Source organism: Calidris pugnax, unplaced genomic scaffold, assembly GCF_001431845.1.
Source record: "Calidris pugnax isolate Ruff unplaced genomic scaffold, ASM143184v1 scaffold54, whole genome shotgun sequence".
NCBI lineage: Eukaryota > Metazoa > Chordata > Aves > Charadriiformes > Scolopacidae > Calidris > Calidris pugnax.
In genome coordinates this window covers 10562009-10589912 of record NW_015090864.1, presented here as the reverse complement: position 1 = coordinate 10589912, position 27904 = coordinate 10562009, and the positions used below count along the sequence as shown (strand labels likewise).

The window sequence follows — 27904 nt, the reverse complement described above, 5'->3', positions numbered from 1 at the left end:
AAGTATGACCAAACAGTTCTTCAAATTTTACCCATTATGTCTACAAATCCACATGGGCAGCCAGAGAAAGACTCCCAAGAATACTTCCAGCACCTGGAAGTGCAACATGTTGCTTTCAGAAGATACTATAGACAGATTTTTATTTTAGAATGTTATTGTCTTCATATTTTATACTTTCAGAGAACAGTGTATTGCTGAGGTCAAATGAATAGTTCTCATGATGATGATACGGTGATTTTTTAAAAAAACCTTTTACCTATTATTTTATATTAACCAATTAAAGTTTTTGTACTACTATTTTCATTTTAGAACTGCATGAATTCTCAAAACCAGTTATTTTCTGACCACACAACATAATAACAAAGCACTTTTGTCTCTCCCTAAAGTCCTGAAGGAAGGCTTCTCAACTCTGTTTCTACAGATTTGATGTAATGACCTATCTTGTAACTTGGGTCACGCACATCAATTTCTTAGAATTTAGTAATTTTAATTTAAGTTGTCAGTTGTTACTGTCACTTTGGTTGTTCAGCAGAAATTTGAATTCATGTCCTACCCAAGCTGCTGATTGAGATTAGCACTAGCCAGGTCACAACGGACCAGTTTATGCAAGCCTCTTAATTTAAATTGACACCAAATTAAGTTTTAATTAGGATGAAGGCCCACTTTATTCATGATACCAAGTTTCCTAATGCGTTATTAGAGTGCCGCTAAGCTACCAGGGAGATGATTACAATAAGACCAAGAGGTCTTCGCCTAATCTTCTGGACTTTATGAACCAAAAGTCAGAAAGTTAAAACATACATGAAGGCCACAACTGATGAGGTCTCTTTCATCAGGCCCCTCCGCATCGGGGAAGAAAACTCATTCACGCAGCCCAATTACTGCAGAATAGGGTTGGTGTGGTTTGCAGCACACAACTTGTCTTCCACCTGCCTGACCTCCATTAAACTTAGCAAAGCCTGTGTTTCTCTCCTCATTAGCTCTTTATGCAAGCTGCAAAATAGCTCTGTAAACATGGCAAAATTCTCCATACTGCTGTAACACATTTGAAAAAGCGTTGTTTATAGGTTTAGAATTTGCTGTTAAATCTCCATACTTTGCACATATGTCGAGAGACTTCCTTGCACACAACAGTATGAGGAACTGAAGTCATAGAAAAGCTCCAGGTGAGTGAATAAAAAGCATTTTAGTATTCTGCTGCCAACACACAGATCTGATCTCTTTTCCCATCATACATTTTATTCCAATTACAGTTGGAATATGTTGTGAAACTGTTTTAAAATAACCCTCCCATTTTGGATGCTTTTTTTCCCCATCTTTAAACACTCTGCAGCTTCTTTGCCCTCACATTAGTTCTCCTTTATCACTTATCACTGTCGAACACAGTTGTTTCTTTGACCACATGAAGTTCTCTCATTCTTAGATTTATCACCTTTCAAATGAAAACTTTTGAAACTATCACCAGGCAAACAGAATGCCAACTCTAGGCTAGTTCAGCCCCTTCCACTCCTGTAAAAACAAGATGACTCTCAGAAGAAAAACAAAATCCTTTTCTGTACAGCTTTCAGGTCAACTATTCATTCAGGTATTATTGGGTACATTAAGAAAATGTTTGTAAAATAAAAATGCAATGAACTTCAGCTGTAGCTCTCTCTGGCAATCGGGCAAGAGATAGAAAGGCAAAGGGAAAGCTGCTGAGCCATTTTCAGTGACACCTTTAAAGGTGTTTCATAGTCTTAGTCCTCTGCCTGCCCTAACAACAGTTCCCCCCCCTAAGACACTGCAGGCTGGGATACACACTATTCGCAAGCAGACACAGCTACAAAACCAGTCTTTTTCATAAAGAGCTTTGAATTCAAAGGCTAGATATAAAAGCACTTCTTACTGAACCCACTGTTTATGATCAAGAATTTCAGTCACAGTTTTAAAGCAAACAGAATATGGATGTACTACAGAATAGTCTTAGATATTAAGCTTTAACAAAAATGAAATAATATTCTTCTAGGGGAACCTATAGATACACTAGATTCAGTTCTCAAAGATATCTCATTTTCAAAATTACAAGCCTAGAACTTTTAAGTAACTTAATATCAAGTCTAGAAAGACTAAAAGCATTATCATTCTCACAAACTTGACAGCTCTGGGGAGAGTTATCAGTACCTGATTGTCATCTGAGTAAAGACCAGGTGGTTTGGTTTTGTTGCTGGTTTTTTTTTTGTTTGTTTTTTGGTTTTTTTTTTTTTTTCTGAGAGGTTGAGTCAGTGAATGTTTTCAATGTAGTGATTACATGCTAATAGTTCTTTTTTTTTTTTTTTTTTTGTTTTTTTTTTTTTTTAAGTGGAACATTGAGTTGATACTTAAGCCCACATACATTTAAATTCAAGAACATGTACAACACCACTGACTTCAGAAAAACACAAGCAAGTGCTGTGCTCATGGGGTTTTCTTATACACTACAGACCATGCCTTGTCTCCTCTGCTATTCTAATCTGGAATATCTCTTAAGGTGAGACAGATGCCTCTTATCTCAATTGTGTTTGATTTTTTTAATTAAGACAAAATAGCAACAAGAAGAAAGACCACTTCCTACCTATAAACTAAAACAGGATTTCAGCCCAATCAAGGGGGGAAGGTGAGAAGAAAGGGAAGCAAAGTCTGTGGGGGGAGAAAGAAAGAATTTGGCAGAGCAGCCAATATATAAATAACCTTTCAAAAGTTTGCCTCCCTAAACCCCCCCCACCTCACAAAAATTAGAAGACTTCTTTCTGCATTTTCCTGGGGCTATTTTTACTTTCTGTTTATACTAGTCCTCATTTTGCTCTAACTCAGCAAAATCTCTGTTTAACATCCCTTTGGCTAAATTAATAAAAAGCATCAACAAAAGATCATCAGACCCTGTGTTAATGGAATGCTAGAAGACATTAGGTTTTTAATAACTCAAAAAGATGACAGGTATTGTAGGACACACAAAAAAAAAAAACCAAAACCTGGCAAAGAGGAAGCAGTCTTATGACACTTCAAACCGTGGGTCCCACCGGGAGTTTGGTGTGCTACAACTATTCTCCAGAAAAGCTTCAGCCTCTGCCAAACCCCAGCAAAACTCATTTATCTTGTGGCAGGGAGCAGCCGAGCGTGTACTTGCAGCTGACAGCGTGGCACCTCCTCACCACACACGGCTGCCCGGCCTCCAGCAGCCCGCTCCCGCCTGGGTCTCCATCACCAGCGATTCTGTAGCGCTAGCACTCCTCATTAGGCTGAACAGCTGTCTCCCCGCTCACACTGAGACACAAAACTGTTTTGCATAACAATCTGCTGAAATTTCACACATAGGGGAAAGGGGGGAGGGGGGGGAAATGTTGAAAAAGTTGGACCATGAAATGCTGATGCAGAACCCTCACTGGCAACGCACCAAAAAATAAAGTTAACGCTGTTCTTTCCGTTCTGATTTGCAACCTACACTGGGATTTACCATTGAACACTTGGAGACAACATGTTTTTGTGCTGGTGAAAAGGCATGTACATGTAAGCATAAATCTGTGTGTGGGATAAAGTTCTGGAGAAAATGGACTAAAACAGAGTTTTCAGATAATTTTGTTCAATGTACACCAAACTGCACTTAAAAAGCAAAATCTGAGTGTTCAAATATATCTCTCTCATTTTTATTTGTAAAATTCAGGAACAAAACCTATAGAAGCTGTATTTGGGACAGCATTTCCTGTACAAGCTTCCTTTCTATTAGGGGAGCAAAGTGCATCCTCACCCAGAGCAGCCTGCAGGGAAGCCAGGACCTGGGTTTGCCTGTTTTGAAGGGCAGCAGCTCTGGCCATGGGAGCACCAGGTAAGGAGCACACAAACACCTCCACCTCCCATTGTCCATTTATGGTTTGGAAGCACTAAAGGGACTCGATGCCACAAAGAGCTACACATACAATTCACAATGTCTGTTTGTGGATTTATCTCCAATATCAGCAGAACCCTTTTTTCCTCCAAATTGAGAAATGGTAAGAACAAACCACGAAGGCAATAACAAAAAACAGGGAGAAGGGGAATTCAGAGATCACTGTTGGTACTGAAAAGTTATTTTTTAAGTGTTTAAATCAACAATGTCTATTCCAGATATATGTGTTTCATGACATTTTGAGAAAATTGCCAGTATTTCCTTTTCTCACTATCTGTCTTAAAAAAATAAAATGATACAGGACTGAAAACAATCACTGGCTTTCATGAGAACTGCTCAATGGCAAGTTGGTAAATTAGTTAAAGTGCAGATATCTCTAAAATCAATGCCATTCCATTTATGATGGGATGAAAAGAGGCCCATTTATGCCTGCAGTATTGCTGCATACCTTATGTAAGCTCCAGAACAACACCACACTACACAACGTTACACTCTGCTCAATAGGATACAAAGCAAAGGCCTTTGGCTGCGCTTTTGTGGGTCATTTGGAAAAAAAAATCATAGCACTTTTTAGAGCATGCATTCAAGAATGGAATTAAGATTCTCTCCATCTACTGTAGTGAAGCTTAAAGCGCTCATAAGCAACTGGCCATAGATTTATTGCCTGCATCTTCTTGAAAGTGACTGACAAAACCCTAAGTGCCCAACCACTGTGTACCTTTGACCATCACTAAAGAAAACACTTTAACATTTACCAACTAACTCTTCAGTTGCATAGAAGCATGAACATGCTACAAATACATAGCAAAAGCAGCGTATGGTTTAAAAGATGTATATGAATCCACTAGCTAGTAAGCATTCTGTTGCCAATAGGGTAATTCAATTATTTCCACTGCTATTGAATTGTCAGAACAAATGCATAAAATCTGTAAAGTATTTGACTGGACCTGTACAGACTAAGATTATTTTTTTTTTAAGCTACATATGGTAAAGATGTCCAATATGAACATTTTAGAAAGCTCTGCACATGCAGAGTACTTGAAGAGACGGAGAAACTCATCTAGCACATATGCAAAAGAATGTCAGTGCCGGAGCTGTTGAGGCAGGTCACCAAGCTGGACAAAGAATGGCCTTCAGAGCCCCGACAAGACACACGGGTGCAGGGGTCAGCAAACAAAAGCAGAAGTAAAGCCAGAATGAAAATTGTCTTGTAGATGGTCAAAGCATTTTGCTCTTCAGGGCACCCCCTGCGGTCAACTTGAAGCGTTCCAATCACTAACCCCTAAATTCAATAATTTCTCAATAGGAAAACAGCTAATGCTATACATTATCAAACATATTTTAAAGCAGGAACTGATGGGAAAAAGGTGTTGGAATTTGAGCACCAAATATAATTTTTGGAGGCTTTAAGTCAGGAAGTCAATTTAATTAACATGCAACAAGTAAGTGTCTGGATGATAATATAAATGTAACCTTTTCCCAGGGGTCTGCTAAACACCTCATAGAGGGAGGTGACTGGTGATTCACAGCATTAGTGATACCAATTCCTATTGGTGTGCACACAGAATCAGACAATAATAAAGTTTTATATATAAGCAAAAGACAATCTTATTTCCACACCATTTCATTGTTTTTTAATCGGTAGACAGTGAGTAGCAAGATGAAGTCTGAGTACTGGGAGTAAACCTAAAAGAAAACATGACAAGATATTTTTATCACTATGAGAGCAGAGCACAGGCAAATAAGCCATGTACTGAACAGACTGTATGTGACTCAACCCAAACAGTCATATATAAGAAAAATGTAAACAAGCAATGTTTACAGATTTGGAAACTTCCCTAGGAAGATGCAACTTTGAAAAAGACCTGAATGTATTTTGAAGACTCAGAGAAATCTAGTTCTGGGCTCCCCAGTTCAAGAGAGACAGAAAACTATTGGAAAGAGTCCAACATAGGGCAACTAAGATGATTACGAGACTGGAGCACCTTCCTTACAAGGAAAGGCTCAAAGAGCTGGGGATCTTTAGCCTGGAGAAGAGAAGGCTGAGAGGAGACCTCATGTATGTTCACAAGTACCTAAAGGGTGGGTCGAAGGATGATGGAGCTGGACTCTTTTCAGCGGTTTCCAGCAATAAAACGAGGAGCAAAAGGCACAAGCTGGAACATGGGAAGTTCCATTCAAATACAAGGAAAAACTTCTTTAGGGCGAGGGTGACAGCACTGGAACAGGCTGCCCAGGGAGGGTGTGGAGTCCCCTTCTCTGGAGATCTTCAAGACCCACCTGGATACAGTCCTGAGTGATGTGCTCTGGGCAATCCTGCTTTAGCAGGGGAGCTGGACTAGATGATCTCTAGAGGTCCCTCCCAACTCTGACAGTTCCATGATAAGGAAATGCAAGCTTGAAGTGCAAAAAGTACTACTGATGTACTAAACTTGATCTTTGGATATATAAATGTCAAAATAAATTGTAGAACACATTTTGAGGCAAAACAGGTAACATAAAAAAGAACTGGTAATTGGTAGAGAAGAAAATATAGGAAAATTTTATCATCAACTAAGTATCTATTAATACAGGAAACAAAGCTCTTCAAGATAAAATCCAGCAACTAGAAACTGAAGCCAGACAAACTCAGACTACGGAGGCACAAAAAGTTTAACAGGGAGGTTAATTACACACTGGGACAAGCAACTTCCTGGATTTACCAAGCACTAAGTTGAAATCTTTATCATTGGAATAACCTAATATACAGTTGGCAATTCTACTAAAATTACCTCCTAATTCATAACAGGCATCAGTGCATGAAGCTTGAGACAGACATGCTGATCACAGCAGATTCCTCCTGGCCTTATTGGAGGATAATTTGTTTCCTTGGACTGTCACAGTAGTAGACAATACGAAATATCCTACTTTTACTAAAGCAAGCCATCATATGCTCAGAACACCAAAATAATAGGCGATTTTTTAGTCCACTTATTTAAAATACAAAGAAATGCCCACAGCTGGTGTATATACACCTATTTTGACAGAACATCACTTCATAGTACACGGCAACGCACAGCAACTGTTTTCAATTTTCAGGTGTCAATTAATTTTATAAAAATCATACTCTGCATATAATAGGATACCTTAGATCTCTCAACACATCAGCACTGGTACGTTCTATTTTTTACAAGACAATGTGCCATTTTGACTAAATCTTAAATCTAACTCCCTAAGGCTACTCAAAAGGAAGCTGAAATTACATTATCCGTGAATGTCTTTAGTACGCATGCAGGCACGAAGCAGGGAACAAAAACCCTGCATTTCCAAGCAGATTTAAAGCCTTGCTCCCCTCCCTAACATTTCCAAAACCAAAAAACCTGCTCTCAGTGGCAGCAATCCCACGCTGGATGCAAAGTGTCAAGAGGCAGGAACCACCTGGCCGCCCTCCACCTCCCCGGGGTCGAACCCCAGAGAGCCCCCAGCCCCTCTCTGTGCATGGCACCACGGGTGTGACATTTCTCAGGAAGGCTGTGTCATCCCAGCCAGGAGCCTTCATCAGCATTGACCTCACTCTTCAGTCTCTGGTTCAGTCCTACAGTGCAAAGCACCCGGCCCCGAGGAAGCTCTACAGGGCTCAAGAGAGAAGGGAGGGCTGGGCAGCACCCAACAGGGCACGGGGGACCAAAACTTCAACTCTGAGCCGAGCATCACCGGGATTCAGTGATGGTTTGGATGTCTTACAAGCAGTATCAGGATGGAATAAGATTATTTTGGGGGCTACAACACAATAAACTGTATGTTGATCTCATGACAGAGATGTTTGGTATCTAATTATATTGGCTTAACACACTAGGAGTTGATCTGATGAAATACACAGGAAAAACCGCTGCTCTAGACAGCCATTCATCAGACACTACTTAGCAAGAGACCATTAAAACTTATAGTTGAGGAATTTATATCATCAACACTAATGACTGTAACATCCAATTTACAGAACCAATTCCAAGAGCCTGTCTAAACATTAAAAACTTGGAAAATTATTCAAATAGACATTTGGGAAACTCAAAAAATGTCTTGTGTATATGTATTGTCCAGTCAACAGATTAAACAGTGTCTTCTATGCTGCTTGATGTGAGAAGATTGCTATTGCGTTGATTTGAGAGTAGTTTAAAAATATTTTGCCAATAGGCAGTACAATAATGGACCAAAAAATAAAATCCCTCAAATTATGTATTGACTGCAAAATACCACACTCCCCTCTCCCCTCTGACTGCATCCCTCAGTGAAATACTCATCTTCTGGAACAGAATCACCTCTTCAACAAAACAGAGCTGAGCAACCTTAGCCATTAAAGTCAGTTTTGAGACTCTTAAAAGTTAAGAGTGTATTTGATGAAAAAGCCCATGTCAACACCAAGAACTCATGCATTCAAAGAATAAAATTGAGACAGACAATACTACAGAAAAATACGAAGACGATGAAAAGCTGGAATTAGTGACCTAAGAGGTTGCTCAAGGTCTCTTCCATTTATAAAAAAATAAATTCCCTGAGAGTTTGTAGGTCTCAAGGATAAAGGCCAAAATACCAGCTAACAGCTTCTACAGCATGCACCATCACCCCAGATCCACAGCATTTGGTCAAAAAACACATGGAAAAACACTCATGTCAAACATGTTCCTGTCTCTGGAAAAAGGTCCTGGGACAAGGCAATTAAGTAGCTCAGAAAAAACAACAAGCAACAATGGACACAAAAAACTTCCAACTTTTACAAGTCGTTCTAGAAAAAGCAATAGACCAGTAGCGAAATGATGGCATGGAACAATTCTAGGATGCAGGCCACAAAATTAAGCTTACTTTTCTCTCAGGAGAAGATTGCTACTTATATGGGATATTGTTGTGCACCAAATAATTTACCAAGCCGAGGAGTCCGGAGGGTGGGGTAGGGAGGTTAAAGAGGTTTTACTTTACATATAGGCTAGCCAACAGCTGGGAAAATGAGAAACTGGATACTGAAACCCAGTTATATTGCAATAAATATTTGTGGGTTTTGCTTTGAGCCAGGATTAAAGATCATCTTTTATTCTGAAGAAGGGAAGTGAAATCTGTTTCTGAAACAGTCAAGTTTAAACATTCCAAAATCTTAAAAAAAAAGATTCACTTCCTTGGATAAAGTTTTTCAAAGTCACTCCTGCATTTTCCATGTATCAAAGCTCTGACTAACAGAAAGATAAGTCAACACAGTAACATAGATTCATGACTACATTTGACCATATTCAGTAGCCAGTATAAAAACTTAGAGCCTAAACTGGTAACTAAAAACATTACACCAAAACCATGTTTTTGACAGAATATGGTGAAAAGTGCCCTTACTTTAATTTCTTATTTTATGTACAAATTAGCAGCTTTAGCTTAAAGAGTAAAAAATAATCCTGGGGTATTTTTTTCCCACTGGTTCCAAAGAAGTAACCTTTATTTCACACTGAGTATCACGACAAGCAGAGGTAATCTGCTTGATCACCTTCATTACAGCAATATCCCTAAATTACAGGCATAAACAATGCCTAACACAACCTCATACCTTCAATTACCATCAACTGTAAGGAGTTTTATCTAGACTTACCAGCTAAGCCATATCACACCAAGAGCCCTGGCTGCTGTTTTGGGAATTAAGAACTGCTGTGTTACATTTGAAGGAGGAGAGTTAGGGGTTTCTGTGAAAATCAATTTCATAAAACAGGGGAATGAACTTAATACCTCAAAAAGAGCACAGAAACAGTTTTGTTGAGATTAGCAACTAGATACATTTATACTTTTGGAACTTGCAAAAACCTGTGAAGGAACTGTCACTTACTCTGTGTGGCCCTGAAAGACATTCACAGAATGGATAGAAGGATCTCTGAAATCCCACAGACGGAAGGTTGTATCGCGTGATGATGTCACCACAAGACGTTGGGTGGGATGTGTACAACAATGTGTTAGCTCTTGGTCATGCCCTACAATCACAGATGAGAACATGTAAGGTAATGAAAATAAGACTTTTCATTTCCACATACACTTGGAATGAAATGCTGATGATTTTTTTTCTTTTTTCCCCAAACAGAAAAAGAAGAAGAATAATCATTCTGAACTCTACTGTTATTGAAAAAAAATTTAGAACTACATTTAAAAGCAAAAAAAACCCCAACACTTCACATTGTTATTAAGTAGCAATAGGGTATTGCTACTTAATGTCATGAACAAAGCAAAAACATTTTATGAGAACTAAAATTTGGCTAGATTAAGTTTAAAAACAACTGCTGCCCAGGATATATCACAAGCTTCAAAGAACACAAATACATGGTCAGAGGATTAAAAAGGTTGGAAATTTAGAAACCATTACAATATTGAGCAGCAGCTCAAGTCTTGTGTACACTCACATTGTAGTCCAGAGAAGCTTTTTTCCCCCACAATGTTTCAAGATCTACAAAAAATCCCACATAAAAAAAATAAACCACCAATTTTTCTTTTTGTGAGTGAACAGATACCTGTAAGAGAATGGACAAGTTCGGAAGTCTCTACATCATACAGGTTTGCTGTCCTGTCCCAGGAGGCTGTCACAGCTTGCTTCCCCCCAACAAGCCAGTCAGCTGCTATGACCACTCCTTGATGGCTTTTGAGTGAAGTTAAGGGCGCTCTGACAGTGGGACAGTCACTAGAACCATCTCCATCTCCATCAGGTTCATCTTTATCTGAGAACTCAACTTCATCTTCTCCAGACATTTGCTGTAAAATGCAAAAGAAAAAATATTTAGAATAAATGGGAAGGAACATCTCTAAGTTACATTTCACAGTGTAAATGCTTCCCAATCCCCTTAATGTGAACGTGTGTAGCTTAAGTCTGTAGAATCTAACCTATTCAGGTATTCACTATCAAAAAATTAGTTGAAGAAATAATACCAGTGAGTTAAATGAGTTTTAATAACAACTTAATTTCAAAAATCTCTTCTGAAATATTTAGCTCTGAGTTGTGTTCCCTTTACTATCTGGCAAGTCTTCATATTCCCTTTAGTGTATTATCCTCAGGATACATTGCAGCACATGTATTAAGGGACTTTTCTGCCTTTCAATTTTTAAGGGCAGGAAGAATCTAACAGACACTGACTGTTTTAATCTTTGGGAAGACAATAATTTACAGCCATGTTTGTATCCATCAGAATCAAAATCATGCCATGAATACTTGTCTGCTGGTCGATACATAGTCATCATGCAGTGCTGATGTAAAGTGGATGCAAAATAAATTCTTTTGCTGTACCATGAAGCATTGATCTCTGAACCCTATTTCACTTATGCAAGACACATGCTTTTCTTTCATGATATCTCGATGAGAAAAAGATAACACTTGTACTGCTCTTTCAAAATGGAAATGCCAAACATTTTCCATTCAGAAATCTATCTCACAGCACACAGCCATCTCTTGCCCCTAGTCATGCTGGAAACTATGTTTGTTTTCACAATTAAGTAAGGGGGCTTTTAAGTCAAATACAGCGTTTGACAGTCTACAGTGAATACTGACTAAATAGAAGCCTGGGGACAATATCAAATAGTGTGATGGGCACTGGCAAGGGTCAATTAGAAATCAATAAAGATACAATTAGATAAATGCCAAAAATACAAGTCTTTACGATCAGTTTTCAATTCAGAGCAACTATAGCTAACAGGTGCCTCAGTAAGCTACAAGAATTTAACTAGTTTAAAAAGAACTTGATAATCATTTATGATTTGAATTATTTAAAAAAAAATCACTCAACTGTTCGTTAACTTACATGTTTATTACCTTGAGCAAAAAGTCAGTTAATGTACTTGCAGCTGCATATGCTATTCTGCACTGTAGTTCCCTGGAAACATGGAGTCTTTTTTTGTAAGAAAGGCTGAAATATACCTGTTAAACTAAAACCTTAAAATGCCACCTTTTGCAATCCTGAAATAATGTAATTTTTTTAAATTATGTATAAATTTAACATTCAGTCTTATCATAAAACCTGTATCTGATGAAATTGCTGTACAATTATTCTAGCTGCAGTAAGTTGATTGCTTACATTGCAGTCTGCAGTTGGCTGAGGTGTAGGCAACTGTACTATGTATCTCCAGATGTGAGCTGTCTGGTCTCCAGATGCTGCACAGGGGGAAAAGAGGTAAAAAACAAAGAGATTAAATAAGAGCATTTCCATGGACAATTAAAACAAGCTTTAACATTATATTTGACACCACTGCCTGAGTTACATCTTTTTCACAGAGATACCATTATGACCTTTTTGGTGAGCACGTTTCAACATCAACGGTTACTTTCCTGGCTTTAATATTGATAAGAACAGAACTCATTATGCAAAATATAAGTAGCTACCAAATTTATCATTCCTACAGTGAAAACACCCACTTAATACTTAATACTACATATCAGAACATGAATATCACTGCTGTTCTAATATGTAACATTTGAAGAAGGCATTTAATACATCAACAGTATTGCCATCCTTCATTTGCTGTTTCTCAAAATACTGAGGTTCTTCTTCATTCAATGATTTCTTCCATTAAATGTTTTCTGTGTGGTTTTAATGAGAAACCCAAAAGAGCAAGTGTGAAGCTATAATGCTTCTGCCTTAAGCAACTCAGCTTAACTAGCACCAGTTTACAGCTCAGGAAGTACCATCTGATTTTAGACTTCATCTGGTTTTGAAATAGACTTATCCATTATCAACTAAGGAGAAACTCCTGGTCTATTGGGAGGTGTCCCTGCCTGTGGTGGGTGGGTTGGAACTCGATGATCTTTAAGGTCCCTTCCAACTATAACCATTCTATGATTCTCTTTGTTATGGACAGAACAAACATGCTCTAATACCTAGGGCTACAGTGCTGAGAGTTCTAGATTGAGGAGAAAACCAGTTTGTTATGAGTATGCACAGATCTGGCAAGTGCAATGTACATGAAAGCACTGGGAAAAATAACTCATCTAATCGATCAAGTAAGAAGGCCAGAAGAAAGGTCAACCTTATATTATTTCTGGTGCCAGTACTCTGGATCAGGGAGGAAGATTTTTTTATTTTAATCAATGCTAAATCAATCAAGTGACATTGAAGAACAGGTTCCCTGAAAACTTTCAATGGAAATACTTTGCAGAACCACCTCTCAGAAAAATAACAGAAGAACAAAAATCTAGCTATGGGCATCTTTTGTTTGGTTGTTTTGTTTTTTATAAGTCAGTTTATACAGCAACATTGTTTATGGTACTGAAACAATGGCTACAGTTAGCATATGAAAACAGGAAAATCCAAACAGCTAAACTTAAATCATTGTTAGCCTAGACAGAAGGCATTCTACTCCCTGTTTTTCCTTTGAAGTGGTCACTGCAGATGCAGAAAGAAGCAGTGTTTTAGTTTCTAACCTCAGTACTAATTATCCTCATTTTACAATGACTTGGCAGCAAATTGAATCCAGATCTCTTTAATCCCAAAGCTAGTGCCCTAATTGCTGGACCATACAAACCATACTATTAACCACATTAGACAGTTTTCAAACCTGAAGCTGCACTAATGGTATTCTTAGTCCTGAGATCACCTTTGCACTAACAGTCATATTTTCAAGCTGTTTTATTCTGTACAGTCAATATCACAGTATTTTTTTCCTTTACTTCTGGAAACATCACGCTTCTAGGAATAGACTATTTCTGTTGCAAGGGACCTACAATGATCATCTAGTCCAGCTGCCTGACCAATTCAGGGCGTACCAGTTAAAGCATGTTATTAAGGGCATCATCCAAATGTCTCTTAAACACTGACAGGCTTGGGGCATTGACTAGGGAGACTCTTGGTAAAGAAATGCTTCCTTATGTCCACCTAAACCTCCCCTATACAGCTTTGAACCATTCCCATATGTCCTGCCACGGGATCCCAGGGAGAAGAGCTCAGCACCTCCCTCTTCATGTCCCCTCCTTAGGAAGCTGTAGAGAGCAATGGGGTCACCCCTCAGCCTCCTTTTCTCCAAACTAGACAAACATGAAGTCCTCATCTGCTCCTCAGAGGAACATACCTTCCATCCCTTTCACCAGCTGGGTTGTCCTCCTTCTGGGTGCATTCAAGGATCTTCACATCCTTTTTAAAGTGCGGGGCCCAGAACTGCACACAGTGCTCACAGTGAGACCGCACCAATGCTGAACACAGCGGGATAATCACCTCTCTTGACCAGCTGGTGATGCTGCATTTGATGCACCCCAAGATGTGGTTTGGCCTCTTGGCTGCCAGGGCACACTGCTGGCTCACATGGAGCCTGCAGTCGACCAGAACCCCCACATCCCCTTCTGTTGGGCTGCTCTCCAACCACTTCTCTCCCAATTTACACTTGTGCCCAGCATTACTCTGTCCTAGGTGTAGAATCCACCATTTGGGCTTCTTGTGGGCTGCTCTCCAGCCACTCCTCTCCCAATTGACACTTGCGCCCAGCATTACTCCGTCCTAGGTGTAGAATCCACCATTTGAATTTCTTGTATTTCATCCCATTAATCTAGATCCCCCTGCAAGGCATCTTGTCCCTCAAGAGACTCAACAGCACCTCACAGCTGGGTATCATCAGCAAACTTGCTAATGGTGCATTCAAATCCCGTATCCAGATCGTTGATAAATACATTGAACAGAACTGACCCTAGAATTGAACCCTGAAGAGCACTGGTGGCAACTGGTCACCAGCCAGATGTAGCCCCAGTCACTACAGCCCTTTGAGCTCTGCCCTTCTTCAATCAGCACACCATGAACCTGACATCCCAGAAGGATGCTGTGAGGGACAGTATCAAAAGCCTTATTAACATCCAGAAAAACTACATCCACTGCCTTCTCTTCATCCACTAAGCAGGAGACCTTAATGTAGAAGGATAGCAAATTAATTAAAAGGGACTTTCCCTTTGTGAACACATTGACTGTGCCTGATGACTGCATTATTCTTTAAATGCCTTTCAACAGTACCAGTATAATCTACTGCATAATTCTTCCAGGAACTGAGGTTGAACTAAAAGGTCTGTAGTTCCCTGGGTCTTCCCTCATACCCTTCTTATAAGGTGGAATAACACCAGCTAGGTTCCAGTCCACAGGGACCTCCCCAGGCTCCCGGGACCACTGGCAGATGATCAAGAAGGGACCTGCCATAACACCCACTAGCTCCTTCAGTACTCTGGGATGAACCCCATGGCTTTGTGAACACTCAGCTGATGTATGAATTTAAGTGTCTGTTTTGGAGCAGGTAAGCACAAATGACAAACACAGATGGAAAGATCTAGCTCTGATTTGTTACGCCTTAAAATATAAAAATGATTCAATCTAGAAGGATACCAACAAAGCAGCAGGGAGAGGGGCTACAGCCAGAAAGCAGCTAGCAAATTACACTTAATTTTTCATCATGATTGACATACTCAGCATATGACAAAACTTTACATACCTGTAAGAGCCACTTGCTCAGTTGGATGAAACTTTATGGAATTTACTGTGGGAAACAAAGCAAAGTTTTAAGCTAGTATACTAAAAGAACATTTTATCATTAAAAGCACTGGAAAAATCAAGAAGTCCAGTTTTAAGTAATTTTTTGTGGTACAGCAATCTCTTAGGTTAGATAGAGCAGAAAGATATTTTATTTGAGTACATAAACCTATGTAGTATCAAGGAAAGCAACTATAGTTGATTATACGGCAATACATATTTTCTAGTAAGTTATTTCCTGAATCTAGGAGAAGTGTTTCATGTTACAGAGGATAAACAAACTACATTCAAAGAATCGTGTGTAAGCTGACAGGAGACAATGCTCTGGACTTCAGTAAACAGAATTTTAAGTATTCATAACTACTTCTAACATAACGAAAACTTACTACATAGGACCATCAACTTTCTGGTTATTAAGATTGCAAGAACAAATGCCTAAAAACCTAATGCAAATAATACAAATTACATTTCAGTCCTTTCAGTCCTGCAATCATATGTAATCAAAAACATGATTGTTTTAAAACAGACCTGTGAGAATTCTATCAGCCTATAAAGCTGCTCCTTTCAGTCCTGCAATCATATGTAATCAAAACAGGATTGTTTTAAAACAGACCTGTGAGAATTATATAAGCCTATAAAGCTGCTTTTCATTTTTTATTTCAATGGGTAAGATTCAATTACTTTTTAATACTAAGGACTTTCATTTGCAAAATTCATAAGCTTCTCTTCAACAGTCCTTCAAGAAAGGACTCAGAAATCAAGTAAAATAGATGCTTATGTTGTCAGGAGAGTGTGGTGTAATGAGCCTAAAAAGATAGTCCTTAAATTGTTCACATTGAACTAACTCAGCTGTGCACCAACTGCTGGCACCCAACACCTTTGCTCCATTTCAAATCAATTGTCAAACATAAACAGGTAAAGAAAAATTGTACTAAATGAAAAAATTTTAATGTAATGTGTATAACTTTATAAATTGTAGTGTATATATATTTTTTTTTACTTAGTTTACACAAAAGTCTTCATTTTTTATTTCAATGGGTAAGATTCAATTACTTTTTAATACTAAGGACTTTCATTTGCAAAATTCATAAGCTTCTCTTCAACAGTCCTTCAAGAAAGGACTCAGAAATCAAGTAAAATAGATGCTTATGTTGTCAGGAGAGTGTGGTGTAATGAGCCTAAAAAGATAGTCCTTAAATTGTTCACATTGAACTAACTCAGCTGTGCACCAACTGCTGGCACCCAACACCTTTGCTCCATTTCAAATCAATTGTCAAACATAAACAGGTAAAGAAAAATTGTACTAAATGAAAAAATTTTAATGTAATGTGTATAACTTTATAAATTGTAGTGTGTATATATATATTTTTTTCTACTTAGTTTACACACAACTGTTTAAATACACCTTAGAGCTTTTTTTATCCAAATAGTAATTTTTTAAAAAATAACTTGGCATGAAATGCAAGTGATTGGAGTTTTTAAACATGACTTTATGGAGGCTAAAGGTACTCTCTCCATGCAGAAAGCAACTTGAGATATCTGAACTAATGACAGTGTTACCTGCTGTTTCTATGCATCATCTATTAGTTTCTTTGTGCTGGAGGAACTAGAAGTCATATAGCAGGAGAAAAAAGCAGAACTCGTGGTTGAAGCAGCTGACCACTCTCTGAAAACTTAATTTCCTTTGTACCTTTGCCACAGAATTCATGAGATGTGCTACCTGAGTTACTCAACCAAACATACCGGGTCAAAAACTGCATTCCTTATTTTCTGGGAGCATGAGTCTCCAGGGTATGATCACTCAAAGGGCTCAACTCTCAACAAGTTAAAGCTATGCAAAACTATAGATCAAACACCCTTAGTCTATAAAATGAGATACTGTAACCCACTATGAGACAGAAGAGGGCTAATCAGGTGCTTGTTAAATTGGACACCAAAAATTAAGATTAACATCAAAAACACTCACTGCACTGCACCTCTCCACCGAATGGAGGGTTTAAAAAAAACCATTGTTTCTGAAATACTTGCAAAAACACTCACTGCACTGCACCTCTCCACTGCAGGGAGGGTTTAAAAAACATTGTTTCTGAAATATTTACACTGGTAAAGAGGAAGACAAAAGCATATATTGAATTAACTGTCTTCAAAACAAGATTTTGATACTATGCAAAGAATTATATATGGGATCACATATTAAACAAAGAAGTACAAATAGATGTTCAGCCAGTAGCTGTATTTTGTATCCCAAATATAACACATCCTGCAAAACAGCTAATTTCTGATTATATAAGCTTCTCTTGTTCTGCATATGCATGAGACCTCAATGAGTCCTGACATTTAACTTCTGAGTATTGTAACTGTGCCTGTAAATTTCTTTACATGGACTTGTTTATTCATTTAGCATTTACAGAACCGTCTTAATATGCATCTCCAAGAAAGAATCACGTTACAAAACATTCTCTGTATGAAGATTAGTGGAACTTCCCAATTGACTTGTTAGTGGTGCTGGCAACCATGCAAGTGAAACCACAATAAACATTTTTGTAGTTGTCCAAAACACATTTCACTCTCCCACACTGTTTCCAGTTTTCACAACAGGCCCTTATCTTACCTGATCCAACATGCCCTACATACTTGGTGAGGCACTTCCCTGTTTCTATGCTCCACAGCAAAGCAGTGTGATCTACAAAGATTAAAAAGTAGCTGTAAGTATCATCACAAATGTATATTTTTCACTGTCAACCAATTCAACAAACAAGTTATCATCAAATGTAGAGCATACCATATGAAATAGATTTGTAGTACAGAACAGACTCTTAATTATCACCTTACATATAAAATATAAAAGCTTCCTATCATTATAAATTAATACACATCTCCCACAAAAGGTAAAAGTGCTGTCCCAATTGGATTAATTTGCAGTACATATTGAAAGGCAAATTCTGCTTTTGATATTTTTCCTAACTCAGTGATACACTTATGAATAATGCTCCAACTGTGTACCAAGAGGTTCAGAAAGAGCACAGAAAGCACTCAGTGGCTGGAAAGTCCAGCAGTCACTACAAACAAGAGTTCTATGCACAAACTATTTACTTCCTGCATAGAAGTCCCAAATGCATATAGGTCACAGCAGAGCACTACAAACATTTACTTAGAGGAAATCACTCCCAATGCCACTCCTTACTCTGCCACACCCCAAATAAGTAATTAATATAAGTATTTGTAAGTGGGGTGAACCTTAACGCTGAATCGGAGAAGGGTGTTTCCAAATGAAATCAGGGCAGACAAGATATCCTGCATAAAATGGCAAAACGTGCCCTTCAGTGGGCACAAAATATAAGTTCAGTTTATGAAGCAGACTTTTCTGGCCCATAATATTTATGCCCAGTAAGTGTCTTCAGATTCTGTTCCAGCTTCAAAAGACTGTCACTCAAACTGACCAATTCTAACTGGTTATGGTTAATTTCCCTAATAATTTTCCAAGACCACACAATCCTCTAGGTTGATTTTTGGAGCATAACAGATTTAGTGACTTACTCATTAGTACTTGTTCCCTCTCAAGTGGGAAGGAATGAAGCTAGTAAGTTAATAAGAACCAAAAATTTAGATTTTAAGTCGCCCCTACATCCTTAGGCAAAAGACAGATGAATGTAAGAATACACACACTATGATTAAGTCTATGGCTTCTGTAAAACAAAGGCCAAACAACAGTATGACAAAGTCTGGGGGGCTCTCTCTATACAGCCGTTTAGCATCTGGGTGAGAAATCTCCCCAAGCAAGCTGCTCCCCAGCCCCCCAGTTTACACCATCCAAGAGGCTACAGCTGACTAAGGAGAGCAGGACCCACAAAGAAAGTAACATACGTTGAAAAGATCAACAAGGATGCCTGAACCTTCCAAAGGTTAAAAGCATTTCAAGGAAACTCCAATTTAAGAATTTTTCAGCTATTGAGCTTCTTTAAATTGACTCTTCCAGCGTGAAGCTCAGTATTCCAGTGTGCTTTTGATCTACGTTTGCTATACTTGAGGGACCAAACCAGAATTTTGAAGAAGATTCAAGCAACACAAAACTTTACCAGCAGATGCAGTTCCCAACACCACTGGTTGAGTTTTCGCCACACTGACATCCCAAATGCCATCCCTGTGGCCAACATACTCCTTTACCAGTTGACAGATTGCCCTTGATGTTGTAGTTTTAAAACTGGATACAATCTGAAATGGCAGAGAGACCAACATATTTTTTCCACGTTGACCCAAGAGTAAGTAATTATCTCACAAATACAAATAGATACTTTTTTGTAACAATTCTTCAGTGTTCTGACAGTTCACTATTTTCAAGAATTTGACATCTGATGGTTGGAAAGTGAGTTTGGATGCAAATGCCCCCCAATTACTTTTTTTTTTTCCCTTCTTTTTTAATACCCCTGTTTTTACAAAAGGCAAGGTAAACTATTCCATACTACAATAACACAATCTCATTGGAGTAATGAGTTGTACAAATGTAGTGTGCACTTCCCATTCAGTTTGAGCAAAGGATTATAAATTTTAAACAAACAAAACAAACAAAAAAAACCCCAGAACTTTTCTTGCCTACTCCCAATATTCCCAAACAAGAATACATCTGATAACTTAAAGACAATCCATGTTATCCAGTGTAATGCCTTTGAAAAAATGTACTACTTATTAGATGATTCTAGTAAAATCCAGAAACATTCCCATTTAAAAGTCACAGCCTTTTTTCTTCAAAACTGCAAAAAGCTCATCAAATCAAACATTAATCTGAGAGCATACGCCAGTTTATTTGTGTAACAAAGCATTTTTTAAAGATATGTCAAACTCATCTAAACATTTGATAAGCACATTCCCTCAAAGCCAATGCTGTTAGAGGAAAACTGAGAAGACTTATTAAATCCAAATTAGTATGTGCATAAGTAATACAAAATGAAATGAAGAAGAAGTCTAGCAAAAAATGTTAAAACTACAAGGCCTACAGTACAGAAAGGCTGAAAACACTCAATACAGAAAGCAACCAAACTGCAGAAATTCTACGTTTTCAAGTGAAAGAGGAGTGCAATACTTTAAAAAACAGAAAGTTTGTCTCACTGTAACATTCCAGAGACACGTGAAACCAGGAGTGGTGAAAAATTACCTCAATAAGAGCAAAACCACTGTTAAAAATACCCTATTTTTACCGCACAAGTCTTGAAAGTCATAACTCTGCTTTGAGAAAGACTGTTTAAAAAGCTTTGTTAAAACCGAAACAAGAAGAAGAAAACAAAAGGAAGACTTCAAATTTATCAGTGTTTTCTTCTGCATGCAATTATGGACAGGTATCATCTGACCAGTGAAGTCAAAACCTTTAATGCTTCAATGCAAATCACATTAAGACTTATCTACAGCTTAGTAAAAGTTAGAAAATTAATTAAGTCTACATTTCAGATACAACAAACTAAGGTTAAAATCCCATTAGTTTTTTCTTGCTTTGTATCAAAAAGGAAGGTCTTAAATATGTCATTAAAGCAAATTACTTCCAAAAAGGTTTTTAAAAGTCAAGGAGAATCTGCAAGAGCATTCCAAATCCTGAGCGTGTCATCTTTCCAATGATGAAATGAAAATGTCCTATTTGAATTCCAAATTAACAGCTAATATACATTTCATTTTCACAGCAGGAGGAACAATTATTAAGGATGCATTGAAAAGAAAACAGGTTAATGGTAAAGACTATTAGTTCAACCATACTGCAGAGTTTCATAGGCTTGGAACACAATCCTACAGATGCAACTTTCACATTGAATATAGCCCTTAAACTAAAGGGACTCTTGTATGAGAAGTGGAACAGCAGAATTAAGTAAACAGTAAATGACTAATACGTAAGTGACCCAGCTCAAATTCCAAACTTGAAGTTTTTCAGCTCTCAATTGCACACTGGAAGTATCTTTGCATTCTGTCCTTCTAATGCTCAGTCTAATCTCCTACTCATCAACAAGCACAGATTTTCCAAAACGGCTGGACAGTTGCTTCATTGATCATTTAACAGCAAGGCTGTAAAACTCTTTTTGGAGTATTAGCGCTCTTGAATGAACACATGGAAGGTAAGAGTTCAAAAACACTATCTAACACCAAATATCCAGACATAGATGTTTAAAGCACACTTTTTCTACACATCTTTTTTTTTTTCCCTTCTTTCTTTCTATTTTGCTGTCCCTCATTTCATGTACTAGTAATTGGATAAAGCACATAGTGCCTGTATTACTTCCTGACTCCTTAACCATTGAGAAGCAATTTTCCAAAAAAGGAAAGGAAATGCTTAAATAACATACAAATTGCTAAAAAGACGCCTCTGCACGTCTGAAGGTTTTTAAAAATAACTTCAGCAGACCCCAGTTTATCATATGCAAGCATAAATAAGTGGGCAATCATATCTTGAGTGGATTTCTGCTTTGTCTGTCCATGTATTTTCATGTATTTCCTTCTATAACAGAGATTTGTTAATAACAAAACAATTGTTAGCCACGTAAACAATAGAAAATTGCAAACTGAAACACCATGAAAACAATTGTTTACCATGTAAACAATTGCAAACCAAATACAAGTGGAAACAACTGCATGGCAAAAAACTGCAACACCCAGTAAAAATTTCCCTTAAGCAGACAGGACACATTAGAATTAAGAAAGAAAACTCAGTCAGCTCAGGACCAGCCCAGCAGCGTTACACTGTAACTGATGAACACAATTTCTTGTGGAGCAACATTAAGCAGTAAGGTCAAAAATTATGTCTTCCAAAAAGTTTTATTCCTTTCAACTGCTGGGTGAAGAAATGTCTTAAGAATCCTTTTCCTGATCCAAAAAAAATCAGAGATCCTGGAAGTTAGTTTATGATGGAGCAAGTTATATCATTTCAGTTTATTTTAGGATTCTGCATAAACTGTTAATGTTTTCCTGATGTCTTAACAACTGTTACAGCCAGAGACCGTTAACATCAGCAATAACATCTTGCCAACATCAAAACATGAAGTTCACACAGCGATTCCTGCATCTACAAACAACTGCAGTTAAATTACAGGATCTTGTCCATTAACATATACAAAAAATTATTTTTAGATTACCAAGCACTAAATCTACTCTACCTGCTGCTAAAAACATCCTTTTCTCATACAAGTTTTTCTGACTTAATATTCAGACTTGTAACTCAGCTAAGGGACAAAAAGTATCCAGCTATGGGAATTTTCTATGAAGGACTCGAATTAAGCATATTTATCTCAGCATTTTTCCCAAGAAAATCAACAGCTTGAGTCTTAGCCTTTTTACCAAAATTAAAGCACCCAAGGATCAGCTTTCCCTTTAGAACAAGCTAATATCGAAAGCTCTTTTCAGAACAAACCCACATTCTTTATTGGTTGGCAATCAGAAAAATGTAATTGTGTGCAATTACACAGAACAATTGCTTTGTAAAACTTAAGTCTCTTCTAATTACTCACAGGGAGAAAGATTAAAAAAAAAAAAAGACTTCTGACAAGTTTTTACATTGGGCATACAACAACAGTATAAAGGATGGGCCGAAGAGAAAAGTTGTGATCCACTACCCCACTGAGTTTGAAACACAACCCATTTTTGGTGAACAGCATTGTTCATTCAATGCTCATAAAAAATACAGACATAAGAAATTCAAAGCTGTTAAACTCTTAAAACTCTTCAAATATCATTTTCCCAGATAGTGTATTAGGTAATTCTAACTGCATCCAGTCAGGATAGATTAGTTTGTTAGAAACTTAGTTACAGTCTTTCCTGACTTTTGGCTAGAGTCTCTTTGTGCGTCAAGAGACAAAAGGTTGCAGCTTCGACTCTTCTGCGTAGGAAGGAAGAAGCAGCTGAAATAAAGACACTCCCATGACTTGCAGAAAGGTTTCAAAGAACACACTGGAGAGAGAGATGCTCTCCACTTCATCATTTCCCTCATATCATCCTCTCTACCCTCCAGTAAATTCTGATTTCGGAGTTGTGGAAAGAAATAATCAGCACATTCAAACATCTGTTGGTTATCAATTGATATACCACATATGTCTATAATAAGGTAGTAAATTCTTCATGTTCCACTACTCATGACTACTTTGCTGGGCATGCAGATCAGAACACCATGAAGCAAAGCAGTTACCCAGGAGTCTCCACCCCACACTTCCCAGCTTCCCACGCTGAAGTTGCGAGGTCCGCCTGCCTTGCCCGGGAAAGAATACGAGCGCTACATCGCAAGCAAGTGAAAGAAGACAAGCATTTACCACCAGCCATGAAAAAAAAAACCCAAAAACCCACAAAAAACCACAAAAACAAACCCACCAAACAAGAAAAACCTCAAAAACCCCAACACTACACTAGAGAAAGTACTAATTCATAACTACGTAGTAGTTGCGCTAATACCGGATTGCCCCTATTGGTATCATGTTGTCCCTACTTAAATGGCCTCCTTGAACAATTTGTAAGTCATTAACTCTTGAGAAAAAGGAAAGGCACCTCTCTGCATTCTATTGGCAAGAATGACGAAGAAAGTCTGAAAAACAATAAAATAAAAAGGCGGCCAAATAAAACACAGCAACTTACATGTACTTCACCACACTACTCTTATTCTTACTCTCAAAGTTTCAGACTCCTTAACAGATGGTATTTCCAAGGCACCCACAGTCATTCTATAACCACATGTGAGCCTGCAATACAGGTCAGCATGGAGCTTCTCATATAGTTGGTTTATGTGCCAGATCCCACTGTGGTTTCCTCACATTTCACTTAACCTTAATGATATATCACCCTGAGATAGGGGCAAAAAGAGCAGCAGTTAAACTCTCTAAGAGAAGTAAAAAAGAGGAGAGAAAAACAAAAATACCAGACAGATGCAGATGTGCAAAACTAAAAAGTATTGGAAAGGGTAACTGTGCTAAGATACCAGGCAAAAAAGATCTCCAGCTACTCATTTGTAAGGCAACATAAAGGAGACAAACTGTTCTAGTCTCATAGCTGAAAACTAAAAATTATTAAAAAAAAACCCAAACTATAATAGTATGCATATAGATGCCTACTTAAATCCCCATTTCAACTGCAATACCCAAATCTTTACTCAGAAATTCACTAAGTTCTCTATTTCCCTCATGAAACTGAGTAATTTTTTTAGTTCTCTTTACAGAAGAGTAATTTCACATACATATGTGCACACACGCTCTCCTCTCCAACATTCATTCTTTAAATAAGATAAGCAATTACTGTAAAAATGTCATATAGTGTGGTTGAAGTAATGGGTAATTAATGAATCCAGGATAAAGATACTGTTCCTCATGAGGCAGATTTACTTAAAGAACAGCACTACTCAGCCTAAAGAAACCACAATTTACAACTTAAAGACAGACACGTTAGTCTCACGAGTACACACTGATGAATAGGGGTTTAATTTGTATCATACCTTGCTAGTAGATGCCTTGTAAGTTGTCTTTAATTTCTGAGAAAGCTGACTGGTACTATGACTGGCTGTTGAGACAAATAAATTCAAAAGAAGAGATTTCAAATACAGTATTAGCTTATTTGTATAAGTAACTGGTAATAATGTCTTTCAATAAGATTCTAAGTTTTGGCCGGCTAAATATAAAAATAGCAAATTCAAAAATCCTAGTTTAGGATTCTTTGGGGTTCTCTTACCTTTTGTTTTCAGTTGTCCTTTGCTCAGTTCAGCTCCATCGATTGTCTGTCCTTCAGCCGCTAAACGCTCATTAAGTGTATCAATCTCTCTACGTACTAACAATAGGAAAAATTCACATTAATACAAAATATTTAGTATCATTAGGAATATCATTATTAACATCCTATTTAAGAATTGTTATGTTAAGTAATCAATCTATTTTATGCCAAGGACAGGAAAGGAGATCAACTGTGATTTTATAAAAGCAGGTCTCACCAAGACACAAACCAAGACTCACGCTGAATTTTCCAGAGACCAACCTTGACCCAGATTCCAAGGAAAGTATTAGTGGCTTTTAATTACTGTTACTTTTACTAATAAATGTGACTAACAAACAGCTTCTGTGAAATGCATACATCTATACTGAATTAAATCCAACAGAAGACAGAAAATTCGCAGTATCATAAATATTTCAGCCACGGAATTAGTAAGTAATTTCTTGACAATGATTTTATTAATCATGAAATAGTATTCTCCCCTGAATGCCTGTCCACTGCTAGAGTTTCAGTACGAAAAGCAGTGCAGCACATGTGGGTCTTTTTATACTTTGAAATACATTAAAAATGTAGAATGACATATACACTTTACATTCAAGTGTTTTAGAAACATAAAATACGATCAAAACATTTTCATTGCACATCAGATGAAGCACATGTTTGTAACAAGAATATGTTTTTCTGTCAATTATTTATAACTCTCACCAGAACCATCTCAATACAAGACAGAGTGATGGCACAGTTAAAATAAATTAGGTACTCGCAAGTGATTTCCAGCAGCTGGGGTGGTTAAAAGTTGCTCAACTTCATTTTATAAAGAACATTATGGTTTTTCCTCAAAATTTGGGCTGATATTCTTCAAGTGTTCTCCTCAAGTGAAATCCTATTGAGAAGCTTTAACCACGCAGTTTTGGGCTGTTCTTGAGAATTAAGTCTAGGCCCATTTTTCCACAAGTTCTTAAGGCTTTTTCTTAAAGAAGCCATTCACCATTCACTCCCAGGCTTTGAAATGTGGGAGAACGTGACCCATCAGGAGTACACTTCTTGACATTTCTGAGAAATTCAAGGAAGTCTCAGTTCTAAGCACTGGGAAAGTCAGTTTACACTTGCATACCACATCCAAGTGCTTGAAATGAGCAAAGCAAGATTCTTTCCGTGTTTCCAGTCACATACACCTAAACTTTTACAAAACAAAGACAACATGAAAGAGAAGTAAACAGAGACAGGCTTGTAGCAACAGGTGACTGAAACAAACAAGCCAGGCAGATACAAGAACTGCCTGAAAGGAGCAAACTAGAACTGCGAGGTGAAGAATGAAGATGCAGAGGAAACAGAATGGAAGGAAAAGTCATACTCTGGAAGGTACAAACAAATTCACCAATTGTTTTCTGACAAACACTTTTGAAGTGGGGCAGCAGGGGACAATCCCTACTTTTCTTGTTACCAGCCAACTTCTCAGCAGAAGGCTGAAAACTCAGTTGTGAAAAGTGTGACTAAAAAACGTGCAGTGTTGATGACAGCCTTTAACAAGCACAATCTCAAGGCTTTAAAAGACTAAAATAACAGTACATTTTCAAAAAACATACAAAAATGCTTTTTTTTGTGACTGTTTGGTTTAACTGTGGGAACGGATTAGGTGTGGGGAAAAAAAAGAAAAACTACTTGGAGGCAAACCAGAAAAACTCCACAACTCAGAAGCAAAGCCACACAATGCAGCTTCCAAAATCCAGCACGGAAAATTGAGCAGGGGCGTTACTGCACGGCTGCCTGTGGTACTTACCATGGATCCTCTTGCACCACCCTGGATCACTTGCGTTATTACCATATGACTGCATTGTCATTAAACAAATAACATTCTGCACAGATAACACCTGGAATTTTTATCCAAGTGCTCTACTTCAACATTCATGAGCAGTTGCAGGTGCTGGTCATGCAATGGACTAAAAAGTATGATCCAGAAACACTGTGTTTTTTTAAGTAAGACACTTTTTCAATTTTAATTACTAATATTACATCATTAAAATTAAGCCTGTAAATATACAGCAAAGACACAAACTTCAATGGCTGACCAGAGTTACTGCCAGACGCTTCACTGTCTTGGCCCGAGAGTCAAGGAGGACGACACACATCAGTTCTCACTACTTGTGTCAAAGAGATAAGAAAGTGATTTTTCTGAAAAGATACAAACCCCATCTTTGACTACAAGTTCAAAACATTTCTTAAAACTGCTCACAGAAAAGCTACACGAAGTGCACTATCCAAGGTAAGCATCTCAATTAGCGCTACTGTATCCTAAATTCAAACAATTCATAAGTTGCTGGAAAAAAAATGGATACTCACATTCCAAATTTTCAATATATAGGTTTTCAAACTCCCGCTCTATTTGCCCAAAAAGTTCAAGGAGTGTATTCCGGACAGAAGATGGTAGTTTAGAATCCTAGGAGGCAAAATATCAGGGTTTATATTTTTCTTTACATATCTTTTATGTAGTCACTCTTCAATGTTAAACTGACTTTAACAGTTCTCTCCCTCTCCCAGCAAGGAGAGAAACCAAAACCACAGCTAGCATAGAACACAAAACAATAAGCTCTGTGCATCATACAATTATTTGGTTTACATACTTTTTCAAGGGACAGAATTTAATCATTTGTGAGTTGGCTGGGTTTTTTTTATTTTACTAGAGAAAAACTATAAAACCATGATACACATACAATTCGGCAAAATGTATAATACAATGTCAAGACGCTTCCAGTTCAAAACTAAAGCACACCTTTGGATGACAAAGTAATTCAGAGTTGACTATGCATTAGGTCAGGAA

The 27904-nt window shown here is 37.7% G+C and overlaps 1 protein-coding gene across 2 annotated transcripts in view; it reads right to left on the bottom strand.

Moving 5' to 3' along the window:
* WDR37 (WD repeat domain 37) overlaps positions 1-27904 on the bottom strand; it is a 47838-nt gene that overhangs the window by 6326 nt on the left and 13608 nt on the right. For both annotated transcript variants that reach the window (XM_014945121.1, XM_014945120.1), the window contains 9 exons: positions 27427-27523; positions 25051-25146; positions 24818-24882; positions 19452-19587; positions 17987-18058; positions 15338-15382; positions 11956-12032; positions 10405-10642; positions 9732-9873 (listed from right to left, as the gene is read on the bottom strand). In XM_014945121.1, coding sequence (XP_014800607.1) covers positions 9732-9873; positions 10405-10642; positions 11956-12032; positions 15338-15382; positions 17987-18058; positions 19452-19587; positions 24818-24882; positions 25051-25146; positions 27427-27523 — 968 coding nt within the window. The remainder of the gene's footprint in view (positions 1-9731; positions 9874-10404; positions 10643-11955; positions 12033-15337; positions 15383-17986; positions 18059-19451; positions 19588-24817; positions 24883-25050; positions 25147-27426; positions 27524-27904) is intronic.